Raw genomic sequence first — 19,640 nt, forward strand, 5'->3', positions numbered from 1 at the left:
TGAGTGAGCATAAGAAACTATTTGTAAAAATTTAATACGTCACTAGGTGATCTAATATTTATAGAGGTAGGTTGGCCTATTTTTTACTAAATGTTAGTATATAAATATTATATGTTAAATGAATATATTCACTGTTTTCGTTGGTAGTTTGTGAGAACTGAGTGAGCACATGTTAATGGCTGTATCTTTTGATTTATCTTTTTACAAATTCAGAGATTCGTTTTACAATTGTTTTAGAACTTTTACTAAATGATCAGCATATTTTTTTTCATTTTCGGAAGGTGCTCACTCAATCCACACATACACCACGTTTTGCCGCCTGCTTCGGCTAGCCGCAGCAAAATACGTCGAGGTCATCTCGCCTCGTTTTTTTTGGTCTACCTCTGCCCCGACTAGTCGGGTGGTGTCCAGTTAGCAAACTATACACCCTGTTTCTATTTTAAATTATTATGTGTTGTATTCTTTTCTTGTACAATAAAGTGTTTACTTACTTACTTTTTTGAATTCCGTTAACTTTAAGGGAAGGTTCTTTAGATTAAATACGATTAATTTCTCAAAAAAGCTAGCGTCTTGACTGTTACGTTTACCGAGTTTGAAAAAATAATAGTTATTTGTTTTACAAGGGGGCAAAGTAGTTGTTTAACTGGACGTGCCAATATTGATAACTGAGCAAGGGAAAGATTTCAATATTGAACCGCGAGCGTAGCGAGTGGTTCAAAAAGTGGAATCTTGAGCGTTGCGAGGGTATCGAGGCACGAAGGTAAAAGGAACTTTGCCACCGACTATATATATAGAGCAGCGAAGTGGTCCAATGATAGCAACCTTCCCCTAATAACTCTTTCATTAGATTTTTATAATATTAGGTAAAAGACATGGAGACAGCCAATTTTTGGCTTCACTTTTTAACGTGCTAATTCTATAGAGCCAGGTTTCTGGGCTCTCTGGTGATTCTGTGTTTTAAACACGTCTTTAGAATAAAAGCTTTACCTTATGTCAAAAAAGTATTTTATTTGAATAAAGGTATTTTGAAGATACCTATTTTGCATTTTGTATTTCAAATACCTTTTTCTAAAACTATTTTGTATTTTTATTTGAAATAGGTAAAAAACCAAAGTATTTGCATTTTGTATTTAAATACATTGCTGGAGAGCATCACTTTGTTTTTCTGTCAATGAAAAGAAGAATATAGTAACTATGTATGAAGTCCATGTAGAGGCACTGCGTTTCAATATTAAGTATCAGTGTGAGATAAGATTTTTCAAAATAATAGTCACGATATTTGTTTAATTTGATAGTCACGTGTATTTAAATTGTAGTAAGTATCTACATTAGTTCAGAGTTTATTGCTGGGTGTGGCCATACTGTAGATAGAGCTCTTTCTTGTACTGTGCCCTTAGGTTCCCCCTTTGTAATAATTGCAGTGGTTTTTCAAATCATACATGCGGTAAATAATGCGGTCGTGGCACGGAATATCTACTAGCTGAAGAAGAGTTACTGTCAAAGTAAAATGTGTAATCACAGTGCCTATACTGCTATCTCTCGACACAGGCTTAAAACTTTTGAACCACAGTTTTGAAAATTTGACCCATATTCTTAGCTTGATATGAGTTAAAGTGTAAAATACTAATATTGGCGCCATCTAGCCGAGCACCCCCAAAGGTGTAAAGCCATCTAAGCCACCGTACCTTTTTCTTTATAGTTCTGAGTTTGGCCGTTTTCTTCCTATCTGTCTATACGGAGTTATATAATTGTCTTCCCCTGTTGTAAATAGCAATAGTAACAATAGTTGTGGAGTATACAGATGTATGCGACTAAATAAATGTACAAATGTGTTCTGTGACACAAACATTTAAGACATCAAATAAAGTTTAACGAAGCTTGTTCAGTTGTTTTATTGGGCATATTCTATTATATTTACGATCGAATGCAAAAGTATCTCCAAATGTGGTGTTACCATAGGTACAATATTTTGTGTTGTAGAATTAATTTGCCAGTGTAAAATACTAACGCAACAAAGAGTTTGCACATTTTTGTCAATATTTTTGTAGGTAAGTGCGTACTATACTTTGTCAAACAAGTGTGTCAGTAAACAAGAACAAAGAAAACTATATGCATCCTTTTCTTTAGGGTGCTATAAAAATACAACTGTATTTGTATATCGGTAACAATATTGTGGGCATGGCAATCACATTGAATTTTAAGCGTAGCGAGGGATTTCGATAATAGTAGGTATTGAAATGTTAACGCCCAAGATGTAAATTATTAATTATGTGACAGACATTTAAAGGTATGCAAACTCGTTGCGTTAATATTCTGTACTGACAACAAAGTTCTCGAACAGAAAATTGTCAGTTTGCTCCCTCGTAGAAAAAAAACAAAGTCCCTTTTTGTGTGGGTGAGGTAAAAAACTAATTTCCGCCTTATACAAATCATTATTATTATCATAATACAAATCATTTATTCTTGATAAATATAAACAATACAAACACATATTTAATAGTTGTGTTTGTATGTCATTGAAATGAAAACATTGGCACAAAAAAGATAGGAATTTCAATTGCAGTTTAATGGATTTAACATGTTCAAGCTATTTTGTCAATGTGAATGAGGAGACACACTGACATGTTATCCCGCCGGGTACTGACATTTTAGGCGGCGCCTGTACGTAAGTGTAATAATGGGCATGTCATTGTCGTTCATATGTGTGAGAGAGAGAAAAATATATCTTCTTCTCACTCTCACGTATTAAATTCTTTGTCTGTGCAATGGACTTATAAGGTGGCGCCATCTGTCACAAGCTTCGAGTGTGCCTCCTCATTGAATTTCAATGCAAACCCCTTGTATACTAGTGTCTGTACAGAAAGTGAGGAGTCGTGAGTCGTGGAATGTATTAGACCCCATACATTTCACGACTCTTCACTTTCCGGTCAGACTCTATGAATGGCGGCTCTGTAGGAGAAAAAAAAATTCAATTTAAGTATTTTGTAAAATGTGTGAATGTACTTACGACTTGATCCGTAAGCGTGGTTTAGAAGCAACTTGAGATTGGGTGACGTGTATATGGGTGAATCAATTTTTTCTTGCTTTTTGCAAGAATTACCCTTACTTATTATCAGGTCTACTTTTGTGATTTTTAACCTTACCATCGTGAATAAAGATCCTTATTTCACGTATACCAATTAGGGAAAAATTTAAAATCGATTCATTTTTAATTAAAACAATATGTGACCCAGTGGAAGAGACACTTTTTTCATACAAAAGTGAGGGACAGCTATGTCCACTGGGTCACTGCTCGAAACTAAGTTATAAAATAGGAAATCCTATAATTACATGTTGTATTGCGTAGCTAGTATATTTGTCTTTAATATAATAAGTATACATTAATTAGACTAAATCCCAATTAAATTTTCTGACCACATGTAGTCGAAGTATGCGAAATTTTACTGGCAAAGAAAAGTTGATTCACCCATATACCTCCTATAATTTGTGGCGTTTATTTCATAATGTGTGGAGCTAGCATTATGTGACGTGTAGATGTCGGTTTCACAAAAATAACGCTTGTCAATAAAGCTATATTGCTGCTAAAATTCGTTTAATAATAGTCTTTATCGACCATCACCAGTGTAACCTCTTTTTGATAGCCGGTAAATGACATGTTTAGTTCCGCTACTCGCCACCGCATCGTGCACAGCGTTTCCATAGACAAAAAAGTCTAGCGACCAAATCCACATGTACCAAAAGCTGTCAACGGTAAAAAGGACACATGAATCATGTACCGTTTTGCTTAATGTAAAAAACTATAAGCCCTATTGTACTAAGATAAAGTTGATTTTAGATTCATATTTTTTTTCAATTAATACGTTTTGGTTGGCTCAAAACCAACTTGCGATCCGATCTCACATGCGACCATTATCCACAGTTGATTTTGAAATGATACCACTTGACAGTTAGATAACGGTTCGAATAGGGCCCCTGGCCGAAACGTTGGGGAAAAAGGTAAAAATAATGTTAATTAATCGCGTTCGACCTGTATGTGACTTTAAATATGTGTACAAAGCGCGAGAACTTAAAGTGTTATCTTGATAAGGGATAGGGATAGGGATAGGGATAGCGATAGGGATAGCGATAGGGACAGCGATAGGGATAGCGATAGGGATAGCGATAGGGATAGCGATAGCGTTAGCGATAGCGATAGCGATAGCGATAGCGATAGCGATAGCGATAGAGATAGCGATAGCGATAGGGATAGGGATAGAGATAGGGATACGGATACGGATACGGATAATATGGGTATCGTTAGAGGGATACGGATAATCGGTCGGCGGTCTCTTACAATCAATGTGCTCTAAGACGATCGTTGTTTGCTTGCTTGAAGATTACGTTTGCGATAAGTATAAGCAAAATGTAAAAAATTGTAAGGGATAATAGAAAAAAGTACTTTTTACCCACCGATCATAGTGTCGAAATACGGGCTATGTGGGATGTTTATAAAGGTTTCCCCAGCGTATATAGAATTACCTACGCTGTGGTCGATGTGTAATATTTCTACAATCATTGCAAGCAAAAGTATTATGTGCAATCGAAATAATCGCAGATAAATATACCTACAGAGAAACCTACGGTTCCAAATGAAAATCTTAATGAATACTTTTATTACGCGGGCGAAGCCGCGGGTAAAAGCTAGTTTGAAATAAAGTTTGATGGGTAAAACTCGACAATTAAAGTAGTCTGGAGTAATCCGCATGGTCGTATGGGCTAACAAATATACTTTGTTGAATTAAAGTAAACTTATGTGATATAAATCACTTTTTTTAGGGCTCGGCGGGTTGACCGTCCCCACGTGCTGAGTAAGGCAAGACCGTCTAGTGCTCGTTGTCGCCTAATTTCATATGGGAATAAGTATCAAAATCATGATCCTTGTTATATTCTATAATAACAGTGAATAATGTGATAATTAGATATTAAAACAAATAACGTTGAAATTTTCAACATATCAGCATTTTTCTATTTATAAGGCAAGACCGGCTGTGTCCCGTAAATGAGGTTCATAGCCTTTCTTTTTCAGGTCCAGACAAAAGTAAAGCCGGAACTTACAATTAAAATTACCAACCACACCAAATAAGTCCCAGTAAGTATTTCCCATAAAGCCTAAAAAAGGTGCCTTACTCTTACATTGACTTTCTGAGTAGTCACAATTTCGAAGGTACATATTTCAGAACATAAGACATAAATTGAACGCGTTTTAAGAGCATTAATAGTACTAGACAGGAAGAACGATTATTAAATTACTACGTTACATACATGATGCACAAATATTCCGACTGCTTCTGCTTCATTTATTTATTATTTATTTATTTAGTTTGCCCCCCTGTCATTTTGGCCATTTTCTACAGTTAATATTAATAAATTTAAAAAATAATACTTTCAGATTGTAGAGGTTCACGATCTTCATAAATATTCCAAATTTCAAGTCTATAGCATAAGTAGTTCTCGAGATATTTAGAAATGTGACAGACAGACAGACAGACGGACAGAGCGTCGCCATAAGGGTACCTTTTGTACCTTTTTAGTACGGGACCCTAAAAACACTTGCTTGTAACAGACTTTATACATACTTAGTTCTTTTATTTCCACAGTCGCCAGTTTCCGGCTGCAGCATGCACCAATAGTCCCATTTCCAAAATTTTTCGAATATATTACCTAAAAATCACAAATAAAAAGTGAAATAATTTCATGCTTAGGGCAAAACGCGGATATATGCCATACTCTGTGAAAATATTAAACACAAAATCACAAATTTTGCCACCTAGATATATTATAAGTAGGCAAATCATAAATAAATAGCACTTAAAAAGTTGTTCCACTTTCACTAGCACGGGAAACTATGAAGCTTTTTAGGCACCCGCCACGGACATTAGGTATCGCAAAAACAATGCACCTACATTCATTCCTGGGCAAATACTTCTAGAGGACTGAGGTATTTGGAGCTTGGGCATTCTTATTTAAGCTACTTATTATTTTTTCGTTTCCATATTGGGAAGTTAAATTTTTGGAAAGTGAGGCATCTGGGGCACCTATCCCTACCTAAAAATCGTCTACCTCCCACATAATTAAGCTGCGTAATGAAGTATTACCTAGTTTGACCTGGTTAAAGGACCTCCGTGCACTTTTTCGAAATATATCCGTAGTATGTTCGACATTATAGTCTTCTCTTCTTACGTCTATCCTCCTCAACAATGTCGTAGGCGGCGCCGACGTCCAAGCTTTCTCGGAGGCTTTGGTTACTTCAGAATCTACTGGACTAGACGGTTCAGCTTCAGATTCCATTGTGATCTCATTCCCATCCAGTAAACGAACTACCATTCCCAATACGATGAAACAACGGCGGAAATACATGCTTATCGATATCTAAACTGGGCTGGCGAATGCAATAAAAGGTGGACCGAATTTATTTCACCATAACATTTTTATAGTTCTCGCCAAGGCGTAAATGGACGTTAGTTTGGTTAACGCTACATGCTCAAATTGATTTTATGTAAGAGTATGTGTACCTATACATGTGAGTGGTATTTTAATTATACAGATACGAAGAACAGACATGTTACGTCTATGGAACAGCAGATTCGCAGATTCTGTAAAAAGATGCTAAAACCCCCCACAATCTTCAATAATTTAATTATTTTCTTGATTCCTCATACTTAGAACAAACAATTCGAAGGGAATAGGCCAAGAACCCTGTGTCTGAGAGGCTCCCACACACGCGAAGGCCGCAGGCCGAGCTGCGGGCAGAGAGTGCTCCCAAGCACGCGCAGACTGTGCTCCCAAGCAGAACAACCCTGGGGTTCCTAGCCTATCCCCTTCGAATTGTTTGTCTTTTTTTGGTGCTTCAGAGTCTAACAATAAAATGTAACCTTCAAAACATCTTATTCCCAGCCTAATACATGTAACATTTGTAAGTTGTCTCAACAATGCCTACCTACAACTATTCAGAATGCTGTAATGGCCCCTGTACACACATGGCCAACGGTTCCACCAGCCCTTTGTGAAACCCCTTGGCCAAGATAAGAGTCGCTGTTTACACATTGGCGAACCAATCACTTGGCATTGGCTCTTCATGAAAGATGGACGTGTAATGAAAAAATCTAGGAAATTCTTGGTCATAGACGTTGTCAGAAAAAAAATATTAAAAAATAATAACCCCGTAGTAAAATTAAATTATTTGCAATATTAACAATTTTTTGAATATTCTGATAAGAACATTTATCTTTTTTAGGAAATACATTAAACATTTGCAAGGTTATTTTATTTCCTAAAATCTACACTATTATTGGCATAGATAAACTTATTATTTTCGTAAATATATCACTACTGTCCTCTCTGACGGCTGACGACCAACTGAATGAAGCGCCAACGTGTAAACGCAGTTGGCCATTGGCGCCAAGATCCTTTGATGTGTGGACAAAAAACCGACACGAATCGGTTGGCCGGCAAGCGCAAGCGCCAACTGCCAACTTACGGCCAAGTAGCCCTCTACACACATGGCCAAGGGGGTTGGTGGAACTGTTGGCCATGTGTGTACAGCGGCCATAAGGTACAGCGGGGCAAATCTCGACAGTTGTAACTAATCCATTTTTTCCATTATTACACTATTGTACATGTATCCACTGAACACGCCTACCATTATAACCGGTAGACACTCTATTTAATAGTAAATCATTGTAAAACATGGAAAAAATGGATTAGTTACATTTGCCCCGTCGAGACTTGCCCAGATGTACCTTTAGTAGAGCGGCGAGAGGGTCTCGGGAAAAGTTGATGTGACTGGAGAGTATACTGCTGACAAGTGGTATCGTTGTGATCGGTACACTTTACTGAGTACGAAATAATGACTTGTCACTTTCTCAGACTGTGGGGGGGTTAACTATGACGTCACAAAGATCGCGGTCCCGGGTTTAATTTTTTTGCCAATTTGTCTAGAACCCCTTATCCAGTTTTGAAAAATGAGGTGTCGATTGAAAGCGTATAACATGCTGATTAAGATTTATTATATGTGAAAAGTATAGTTTTGTTAGTTATTTTTTAATTAACAATAATGCAAAAAATACGTTTTTTTTACTCTCTTTTTTGATTTTTGTGACTCAAAAAGGCAATGAAAACGGCCACTTAGCTAAAAAATATGTTATATAAATCATTTAACTACATTATTAAGCTATCTGTTGCTTTTTGAATTTCTACGATCGGATAATAAATGAGCAAACTACAACCACATACCTGTAGGCGGGGAGTACCGCTTGACACGCGTTCCCATACATTCGGCGTCTACCAAATTACACCTCGCGCAAAATTCGTTTCAAGCAGATATACCTCTAATCTTATTCATCGTAACCTATCAATATTGATATCATTTGAAAGCACAATTAAAGTACTTTAAAAAACAATGTCAATCATTTTTTTTAAATCAATAATCGCCAGTCTGTGGTGGTTACAAAGGAAAAAAGTGGGTATGCAATTTGACTGGTTTCCTAGGTTTGATACCCTAGACGAGTTTAAAAGGGGAGGTAAAGGTGACGTATGGGTTTTTCTCTGGCCTAAAAGCTACACAGAGGGTCAGGGGAGAAAAAACTAGGGTTTAAGTTTAGTTTTAAGTTATTTTTCCTTTATTTGTTGATTTTATTGTGTTAAATTTTTTTGTAATTTTATCAAGGATACACGTTGGTTTCTTTTGCTAAAAGTTGCCTTTTTTATGAGAAATGTTATGAATTTTATGGCTTTTTCCGATAGAGACTAAAATTAACTTTCAAATAAGGCCACATAGTCATACTTTTACTTATATAATATTAAGGGTATGACTATGTATCAGTAGGCCACATAGTCATACTTTTACTTATATAATATTAAGGGTATGACTATGTATCAGTATGACTATGTGGCCTTATTTGAAAGTTAATTTTAGTCTCTATCGGAAAATGCCATGAAATTCATAACATTTCTCATAAAAAAGGGAATTTTCAGCAAAAGAAACCAATGTGTATCCTTGATAAAATTACAAAAAAATTAAACACAATAAAATCAACAAATAAAAGAAAAAATAACTTAAAACTAAATTTAAACCCTAGTTTTTTCTCCCCTGACCCTCTGTATAGCTTTTAGGCCAGAGAACAACCCATATGTCACCTTTACCTCCCCTTTTAAACTCGTCTAGGGTATCAAACCTAGGAAACCAGTCAAATTGCATACCCACTTTTTTCCTTTGTAACCACCACAGACTGGCGATTATTGATTTTATGAAAATGATTGACATTGTTTCTTAAAGTACTTTAATTGTACTTTCAAATGATACCAATATTGATAGGTTACGATGAATAAGATTAGAGGTATACATACATACATACATACAATCACGCCTGTTTCCCAGAGGGGTAGGCAGAGATCACGGATTTCCATTTACTACGATCCTGACAAACCACTTTCGCTTCACACACTTTCATAACATTTCTCATACACGCTCGTCGGTTTCGAGTACTTCTGACCTGGCCTCTTTGCAATATTTCCCCGATTTGATCAAGAAAAGTTCGCCTAGGTCTTCCACTACCAACTGACCCTTCCACTCCTTTTTCATATACTTTCTTCGTTAATCTCCTCTCATCCATCCTCTCTACATGCCCAAACCACCTTAACATACCCATCTCAATCTTTGTCACCACATCTACATCCACTCCACACTTCTCTCTTATCACGCTATTTCTGATCCTATCACTCAACTTTACACCAGCCATGCTTCTTAACGCTCTCATTTCTACGGCATTCACTTGACTTTGAAGTCTTAGTATTAGAGGTATATCTGCTTGAAACGAATTTTGCGCGAGGTGTAATTTGGTAGACGCCGAATGTATGGGAACGCGTGTCAAGCGGTACTCCCCGCCTACAGGTATGTGGTTGTAGTTTGCTTATTTATTATCCGATCGTAGAAATTTAAAAAGCAACAGATAGTTTAATAATGTAGTTAAATGATTTATATAACATATTTTTTAGCTAAGTGGCCGTTTTCATTGCCTTTTTGAGTCACAAAAATCAAAAAAGAGAGTAAAAAAAAAGTATTTTTTGCATTATTATTAATTAAAAAATAACTAACAAAACTATACTCTTCACATATAATAAATCTTAATCAGCATGTTATACGCTTTCAATCGACACCTCATTTTTCAAAATTGGATAAGGGGTTCTAGACAAATTGGCAAAAAATTGAAACCCGGGACCGCGATCTTTGTGACGTCATAGTTAACCCCCCCACAGTCTGAGAAAGTGACAAGTCATTATTTCGTACTCAGTAAAGTCTACCGATCACAACGATACCACTTGTCAGCAGTATACTCTCCAGTCACATCAACTTCAAAACTAGACGACTTTTTTCAATTCCGCCGCCTTACTACTTCTTTAAAAAAAACTATTAAAAAGTAAAAAAAAGACGCTCGTTCATTGAGCTTCCGTGTAACTGTAGTATAGGTAATTCCACGGAGGTTGAAGTGAATGATAACACACACAGCTAAATGAAGATTAGTACTGATTGCAAAAAAATGAATGAATGAAATGAGTGAGTGAATGTAAAAAAACTATCAATATATTTTTGAAAAACATTATTATTTATTGATAGACTTATCATTAATGGTATTAAAAGCAGTAATGGTATTATCCGGTGAACTTTATAGCTCATATGAAATTTCACTTCCAAATAATTATTCAGCTATCGATATATGTTGTATCGGAAGGATGTCCCTATGTTAATTGACGTTATTGCTACTGCGACTTCTATGTCTGCTAATAACTAATGAAAAAATAGGTAAACACCATTTTAACAGCTACGATGATAATAAGGCAATCTAATAAAATATCTACTTCTACGATTAATATTACAATCATAATCTGACAATTAATTAATCACACACGAGATATTTTATTTTCTGTTTTGTTTGAAAATTATTCTATAGACGTAATTCTTAACAAAATAGTTAATATAAACTTTTTGGTCTTTCTTGCAATTCACTGTTGAATCTGCAGTCGGTACACGGTAAGAACACTAATTTCAAAATCTCGTTGTCTTTACATGACAGTGTTATAGTGTGCGTGGCCTCAACTGAATTGAAACTACCTATACCTACAATGGTGATTAAACTTTCCACGCCGGGCATACAATGTAGCGGTATGCGATAATGATTTGTGTGCACAATGCAACGTTTGATCGCAACTGTTTGCTGATCTAATGGCATTTTCCATTTGCATTCGAATTCCTGGCTCTGCCGCACTAGGGCGATGGGGAAATGCCGAAAGCCTGGAGTGCAGTGGAAAAGGTACAGAAGGTCCGTTTTATACAGCTGATGTCAAGGAGACAAACACTAAGGGCCAGTTGCATTTGACACCACATTTGACAGACACATCGTCACGCAGCAGATGTCTATGGAACTTCCCATACATAATTTTTAAGAAAAAAACCGCCTTCCTTTGGGGTTCTGGTGATAAATACTTTCAAATGTTGGATTATGTTATCAATTCGTCTGTATATTTTTTAATGTTTGTTATTCGATATCTCCGTCATTTCTGAACCAATTTTGAAATTTGGATGATTCTGAAGTACTTACAGATGAGAATGATTATCAGAACGGAACTCTAACCAGGGGCGGCTCACTCTTCATCAGCAGTTCCACTGCACCAAATGTCACTGTTCTGGACGTAAGTGCATGCTGTTCTTATAAAAATACCAAAGTCACTATAAGTGTGCCGTTCAGATTTGAGGAGTTCCGTTCTGGCCATCATCAGCAGTTCCACTGCACCAAATGTCACTGTTCTGGACGTAAGTGCATGCTGTTCTTATAAAAATACCAAAGTCACTATAAGTGTGCCGTTCAGATTTGAGGAGTTCCATTCTGACCATCATCAGGAGTTCCACTGCACCAAATGTCACTGTTCCGTACGTAAATGCATGCTGTTCCTTTAAAAACACAAAAATCACCGTATGTATGCCTTTCAGATTTGAGGAGTTCCCTCGATTTCTCCAGGATCCCATCATCAGAACTGGGTTCTGAGAAAAATGGGACCAATCTGTATGCATATACATTCAATAAAAAAAAATGTCAAAATCGGTCCAGTAACGACGGAGATATCGAGGAACAAACATTAAAAAAAATAAAAATAAAAAACATACAGACGAATTGAGAACCCCTTCCCTTGAGATTTGGAAGGCGGTTAAAAATACAGACGAATTGAGAACCCCTTCCCTTGAGATTTGGAAGGCGGTTAATAAAATTTAACGAATGCTTTAACGGTGACAAACGATTTGATGCAACCGGCCTTATGGCTTCCTTATGGAAGTAAGTTTTGTAAGATTCGTATATAATACCTACATAAGAATTTTATTATTTTAACTAAACGGGTTACCGAAAACACGTTCGACATATTCAGATCCAATTTTCAAAGAGAAGTTCTTTAGAAGCACCGACTACTTCGAGTACCTAACTGCATTGACTTTGAAAAAAATTCTAGAATAATAGTGTAACATTTAGAGGGATGTTGTATTATAACTGTAATTTGTAAGTAAATAATAATCATAATGTAATGACGAGCAGGAGGATAGGTACTGTAGAAATGCACAGTTAAGGACTTACAGGTCTACCAACACCATCTAAGCAGTGAGAAAGTTGCGGACTTACCTGCAACCTGCAACAATGGCGAAAAGTTACGGTCGGGATTTTTTATTTATTATCAAAATAATTACTCGGAACACTCTCCTGCGATATAAAATGCAGAGCGAGTCTACCTCTCGACACTAAACCTACCTAGAAATAAATTTGTTTTTTATCATGCAGAAACGTCTGCGAGCGATATTACATAATTTTAAATTAAAGGAAAAATGGAAAAATTCACACCTCCGGCAGGACTCGAACCTGCGACCTCTGGCCTTGCCGGGGCCATCGCGCTTCCAACTGCGCCACGGAGGCCTGCTGGATGTGTGCGAATTTATCCATGCCTTCCCTCAATTCTCAACCGCCTTAGGGTGGCGTTATAACAAACATCTACCCGTAAGTTTTTCCTTTAATTTAAAATTATGTAATATCGCTCGCAGACGTTTCTGCATGATAAAAAACAAATTTAGTATGGGTTAGCACATTGTTACTGGCGAATTCTCAATGTAAATTGAGACTCCAGTGCCTGTTAAGATCTATTCTTACGGGTAGATGTTTGTTATAACGCCACCCTAAGGCGGTTGAGAATTGAGGGAAGGCATGGATAAATTCGCACACATCCAGCAGGCCTCCGTGGCGCAGTTGGAAGCGCGATGGCCCCGGCAAGGCCAGAGGTCGCAGGTTCGAGTCCTGCCGGAGGTGTGAATTTTTCCATTTTTCCTTTAATTTAAAATTATCTACCTAGAAATACTTAACAACTCCTAAAGACTATAAAGGGAACTAAGACGACCAATAAAATCCAGGCGTGGAAGTACTGACCTGTGTTCTTTGTACCCGAGCGATGAATACTCGAATGCCCGAATCGGATTATAGCTAACGACTCGCCATTGAGCGGCCGCGGCGCATTCTCGGCGCCGACACTGATAAACTGTAGCGACTGCGATGGCCCAAATCAAGTTAGACACGTGAATCCTTTGTGGGTTTAGAAGGATTACCTGACTTTGTTTCTCACGCTCCTGGAAAGGCGTGAACATTTACATACCAGCTCGTAAACATGAAATTAATATCATAAAATAAAAATAAATAAAATAAAATAGCCTTTATTTCACTATCCCTTCATTCTGTGTTGCGTGCTAAACACTTACATCTAACCATATAAGCACTTATTAACTGTGTAAAAGTATATACTTAATTAAATATAGTTTGTTTCACTTTTTACTTTATTTTGGGATCCCCTTCTGGGTAAAGGCCTCCTCCAGTTTTTGCCATGTCTCTCGATCTTGAGCTAAATAATGCCATCCCATGCCGGCAGTTCTCTTTATGTCATCCGCCCAACGCTTGAGTGGGCGTCCTGAGTGTCTATCACCACTTCCTGGTCCTCTCCATTCCGTCCAATTAATATCATATCATATACAAAATATGGTAGTATTTTCTCTTTCATTTCATCTAAGCGGGGCGGCGCGTGCGGCGTGCATATCAAACAATTAAAGCTTATACAAGTGTCCTGAGTCGACGCTGCATAGTTTGTATGCACGCTCGCCCGCCCCGCCGAACCCCCAATATGGGCGTGCACTGAGGTGTGGCCAGCGTGGAAGTCAGAGGCGTGAAGTTGAGAGCCTTTACTACCAGCCCATTTCTCGAAGCTACAAGTTACAATTTACAAGCGGTAGTCAATGGGCCTTGTATTACAAGTGCGCGAACTGTCAAATCGTATGGGTTGTCATGGAAACACACTTGTAATACAAGACTTGTACCTTTCGAGAAACGGGCCACAGCTCGTATCTTCTCTTTAATCTTCCAACACTGAGAATGTTTACGATGACACTTTATTACGGCTTGACGGGTCTAGACGGCATTAAGTAACATTAATCTGTTTAAATTACTGTAAATCTCATGTTACAATGAAATACCTAGAATAGAGCTTTAAACGTTTCAGAATTGAATAATTAGTTGTTTAGTCAGTTATTTTTAGAAATCGTACACCCTTATTTACTTCATTGGGCTGGCAAATCGGCTGTCTCCAGAAAACGAATTACCAGCTCTCCGCCGCCGGCATTAGCTTAATTATAGCCGGAAATTGCTTCCAAGTCTTACTTTTACTCTTATTACGTTAATGGGTAAACTAAACTAATAAGGTAGGAGTCGATTACTCGACTTACAGACTCGTATTACAGATGTAGTATACCTATATAAAACCTATAATCCTTTACCACCGAGATTACTGTGGTAAACTATGGTAGTAATGACATTAATTGGGAAAATCTGTTATCTAGAGTCGATAGAAGTTAGCATTAGATTAGATGTTCTTTGGTTACAATTACAGTCAACCAATCTGAATCCTAGGCCACTGTAGAACCTTTTCACAGTAAACGTCGAAGTGGCTTCTTTGACATATACAGCACGGTGTCAATAAAACAGGGTTCTGGAGTGGCCTAGGATTCAAATTGGGTGACTGTACCATCCCAACAAACAAAATATCCTTATAAAATCAATCTATAAGGGCTAAACACTCATAGTAGTTTTAAAATAGCATTCATTATGCCAGAGTTCCTTATAGCGGCTCATTATAAGAGAATTTGGCCTAATAGTACATTTACTCTTATAATTTGGTCATGTACACGTTAATAAGTCAAATTTATATGACTGCAATAAGGGTTTAAAAATATTTACTCTTATAGTAGCTCATTATAAGAGGATTTGGCCAATAGTACATTTACTCTTATAACTTGGCCATGTACACGTTAATAAGTCCAATTTATATGACTGCAATAAGGGTTTAAAAATATTTACTCTTATAGTAGCTCATTATAAGAGGATTTGGCCAATAGTATATTTACTCTTATAACTTGGCCATGTACACGTTAATAAGTCCAATTTATATGACTGCAATAAGGGTTTAAAAATATGTATTCTTATAGAAGCCATTTAAAATGCCTTTTCGCTGTATAATATTCAAAGCACTATAAAAGCTTTTGTTATGGCCAATTATTCTTATAAAAGTAATGCATAAGATAACTATGATGCTTTATGCCTCATAGGAGCATATTATAAAACGTCTATCCAGCAAACAAATTATAGCATTTTATAAAGTGTTTAAAAGAATTAAAGCAATACATTTTCTCTTATACAATAATTATAAAGGCATTATTCTTGAAAGTGTCGTATTAAAAGTTTTTATAAAACTTGATTCGTCATTTTGAAAATCCAGCGAATGTGAACAATCTGATCCCAACTTATCGATTAGTGGTTCCGTAGAGGATGCCATTATGGAATAATTATAAGAATATGCAGGCAAGCAGCAGTGACAGTAATACAGGTATATCGTTAAATGATGAATTGAGTTTGGATTTAGCTTAATAATTATATTTTTTGTTCTTATTTAAGGTGTCTGTAGCTCTGCGGTGAAAAATGTTAAGGTATATACAGCGGGGCCGCGGGGCAGATCTCGACTGGAGGGCAAATGTAACTGGTCCATTGTTTCCATGTTTTACAATGTTTACATTATTAAATAGAGTGTCCACCGGTTATACCAGACTAGCATGCACTTGGAGGTGGCCAATTATACATAACTGAGCGTATAAGAGACTATTACCAAGGCACTCAGTTTTTTTATCCATCAGTACCTACTAATATTAATTTTTAAGATTAACTTTATTAGAATAAGTCCCAAAAGTGTATTCCTTACTTTATGGTCTTTGGTCTGAAATAAAAAAAAAACTTTTATTGCGGATTATCATTGTGAATTTTGGACGATCTGAATAAGTGAATACAATGTTCGGCTATTTGAAGAAGAAACCGATTTTATATGTAGTCCTTTTGGGACTAAGACAGATTAAAATTGAGGACAAATAAAGACAAACTCACTGTTTTTAAGATATTTATTTATGTGCAACGAAACCAAACCGATACAAGTAACTTTATAAGATTAATATTTTCAGTTCTATTGCTCACGATGTTGCTGTTTCAATGAGTCTACATACTTCAAAATATTAATATATTCTTCAGAGCGCCTACACGGTGGTAGAAATTGTAATTAACCTATCAGTAAATTTCCAAAATAATAAGTAGTTTTTTTTATCGAGGTCTTCATCAAATTCACAAAAGATATATTAATTTTCGTTTTCTTGTTTTGAATTATCAGCGCCATCTTTGCTTGGTGTGATTTTCTTACAACCTAAACTATTTCCTGCGTCCTCTTCCATTTTGCATGTTTTTTGATCCACCACTCCGGGCTTATTTTTGGGTGTAAGTAATGATTGTGACTGATTTTCTCCATCAGAATATGTGCCGTTTTGTAGTTCATCTGTAATAAAAAAAATATATTTATTTGAAGTCTTAGGCTAGGCTGTTTATAGTTATCGACACAAAGTCCATTGTGATGGCGGTACTGAAATCGTCTGTGGTTTTCAATAGCACTTACTTACTAAGAGGAGGAGAAGAGTTGTCATCTTCACGTCACTAAAAACGGCTGACTATGTATCTCATCCACAGATTCTGTAACAATAACCATAATAATAAATATCAAATAGAGTATTTGACTCAGCATTTACAATAAATCAATAGGAAGTAATAAAATAAGGCACCAGAATATTAAATATTCCGAAGCACAAGTTTGTTTTAAATTGAAAATTCTAGGTATAACTTCCTAATGAAATATTGAAAATATCAGTATTACCTGACATGCTGCGGACTACACGGTTTTATTTTGTTCTATGCCGGTTAATCGAACCAAACCTTTATCAAAGCGTTCCCCAAAATACCGGTTTAAAAAGAACGGTCTTTCGAACAAAAATGCAATTTCAAAGGTTTGCGCCAAGTACTTGATAACTAGACAGCGGATTTCAGGTAGCGATTTAAATATTAATATGGATATGACTAGTGCAATTTATTAAATACATGTCATGTGGTTTATAATCTATTATTATTACCTACATCGCACACCACAAACTTCACTGAATAATTAGATTAAATTAATGTTATTTTTTCAACAAACTACATTTAAAAAAAGTATTTTATTCTAAATAATGGACTTTCAATTTAAATATATATAAGAAGCGAATTATTTTCATTTTTATATTCTTTGAGCCATAATAGAAGTTTTTACTGTGCAATGCGCAGAAGAAATATTAAAGAAATAAGTATAAATAAATATTTTTTTTATTTTTATTTATTATCATTATAATTTTTGCCCAATATTCACAAAAGCATCCAAAAAGGGTTTTACTTTTATGTTCCCATACATTTTTTCGTGTGTAGAAAAAATAATAAATATTGTATGCGAGTCATATTCATATTAATATTTAGATCGCTACCTGAAATCTGCTCTCTAACGATAACGTTATGAATTTTTAACTGGTATCCGTTACAAATATTTAACTAGATGGTAAGGGTTCGGGATTTCACTAATTGTGAGAAGGAACCCTAAAGATATATAAAATGGCGAATCATAAGTAACACCGGTGGCTCTTATAAAGTTTTTACTCTTATAGAGTATTTGTAAATGATGTGCTTACTGCTTTTACTCTTATAACAGCCTTGCTCAAGACATGTCAAAATTAATTAACCGCATTTTTAGTACAAAACCGTTGAAATACAAGGGCGCATTAATAATACAACACATTTTATATCACATTTCACCATGAAATTGGATTCCCACACAGTTTTCATAATAAATAAGCAAATAATTGTAATATGTAAAAGTTAACTTACCGTTTACTAACTTGCAAAATGGATGACTTGATGATGATGTACACATAAATCACTACGAAAAGCACAATAAACTTTTAAAACAGCATCCTGTTTCGCCGTTATGAGTTTTACTCCCTTATATCTGATGATCACAAAACGTGTACAAGAGCTATTGCCCTTATTAAAGCTTTGAATATGATTCTTACAAGTATAATTGCCTTTATTAAAGCTTTAAATATGATTCTTATTAGTACATTAGCCTTTTAAAAGCACTTTTCTTGCCATTATAAGGTTAACTTTCTTATTGCATGCCATAATAAAGCACGTACAAGATAAGAAAGCTAATAATATAGCGACTACAAGGGGGATATAAGGTTTTTGGCCTTATAAGGTGTGCCCAAATGCCCTCTTGTAAAGGGTTTACAAGGTTATTATAAGAGTACTATTTTTGGCATTATAAGCCACTATAAGACTAATTTTTGTTAGTTGGGATAGATCATGAATCCTGGGGCGTAGCCTAAGTGCGTTTTCACATTATCCGATCCGATATTGGATGTCGGACCGATATCCCATACATTTAAGCCGCCATCTTGGATTTTTGCCTTTGAAATCCTCCCGACATCCGATATCGGATCGGATAATGTGAAAACGCACTAAGGTGACAATAATCTGCGCTGCGACAACGAAACACAAACATTTCCTCTCGTGATGAGTGTCGTAGAAATGATGAAATAAGACTGTGGGATGTGAATTACATTGTGGTGTGGTTGTAGGTATCACAAATTCTTTTTTCAACTCGTTAACCCTTTGAACCCCAAGAACCACTAGTGTCGTGTGCCGTCGTGGCCACCTCACCAATAACAAATAATAAGTAGTTATGGCGGACGCTGTCAAAGCAATTAGGCCTGCTGACAGAATTCGTCATTTATTGGTAGAGGTATTGGCGTGTAGACCACATTTTTGACCCGAGAGGCTAGCGTTCAAAAGGTTAACTGCCAAGAGTGACACTGAAACTTGTCAGTTTCATGTGACCTGCCGACCCCATTGACTGGGAATACAGCGGTGAGTTTATGTATGTATTGTTTACATTGCTGTATGTATGTAAACACATAACATATAGGTACCGGGTAGGTATTATACTTACCGCACCGCACACAATGCTACAAGCGTTGCGTCAGTTGCGTTCTATCGCTTTGTCTGTCGCACACAACGCACACGTTCATTTAAATGTTATCTATGGACGGCCGTATGTCTGTCTAGTGTGTTTGTGTAGAAAAC

The 19,640-nt window shown here is 36.2% G+C and overlaps 1 protein-coding gene and 2 non-coding genes across 3 annotated transcripts in view; 1 reads left to right on the forward strand and 2 right to left on the reverse strand.

The window, feature by feature from the left end:
• LOC125233450 (papilin-like) overlaps nucleotides 1-12,782 on the reverse strand; it is a 29,188-nt gene extending 16,406 nt beyond the window's left edge. Inside the window, exons 1-3 of the mRNA XM_048139480.1 lie at nucleotides 12,702-12,782; nucleotides 6,135-6,418; nucleotides 5,616-5,700 (exon numbers count right to left, since the gene is read on the reverse strand). Coding sequence (XP_047995437.1) covers nucleotides 5,616-5,700; nucleotides 6,135-6,396 — 347 coding nt within the window. The 5' untranslated portion in view covers nucleotides 6,397-6,418; nucleotides 12,702-12,782. The remainder of the gene's footprint in view (nucleotides 1-5,615; nucleotides 5,701-6,134; nucleotides 6,419-12,701) is intronic.
• A 132-nt stretch (nucleotides 12,783-12,914) lies between these two features.
• Nucleotides 12,915-12,989, reverse strand: Trnaa-ggc. Its single transcript has one exon. It is a non-coding gene; the product is annotated as a tRNA-Ala (tRNA).
• A 312-nt stretch (nucleotides 12,990-13,301) lies between these two features.
• Nucleotides 13,302-13,376, forward strand: Trnaa-ggc. Its single transcript has one exon. It is a non-coding gene; the product is annotated as a tRNA-Ala (tRNA).
• The last annotated feature ends 6,264 nt before the right edge of the window (nucleotides 13,377-19,640 follow it).

The sequence above is a fragment of the Leguminivora glycinivorella genome, chromosome 14, assembly GCF_023078275.1.
Source record: "Leguminivora glycinivorella isolate SPB_JAAS2020 chromosome 14, LegGlyc_1.1, whole genome shotgun sequence".
NCBI lineage: Eukaryota > Metazoa > Arthropoda > Insecta > Lepidoptera > Tortricidae > Leguminivora > Leguminivora glycinivorella.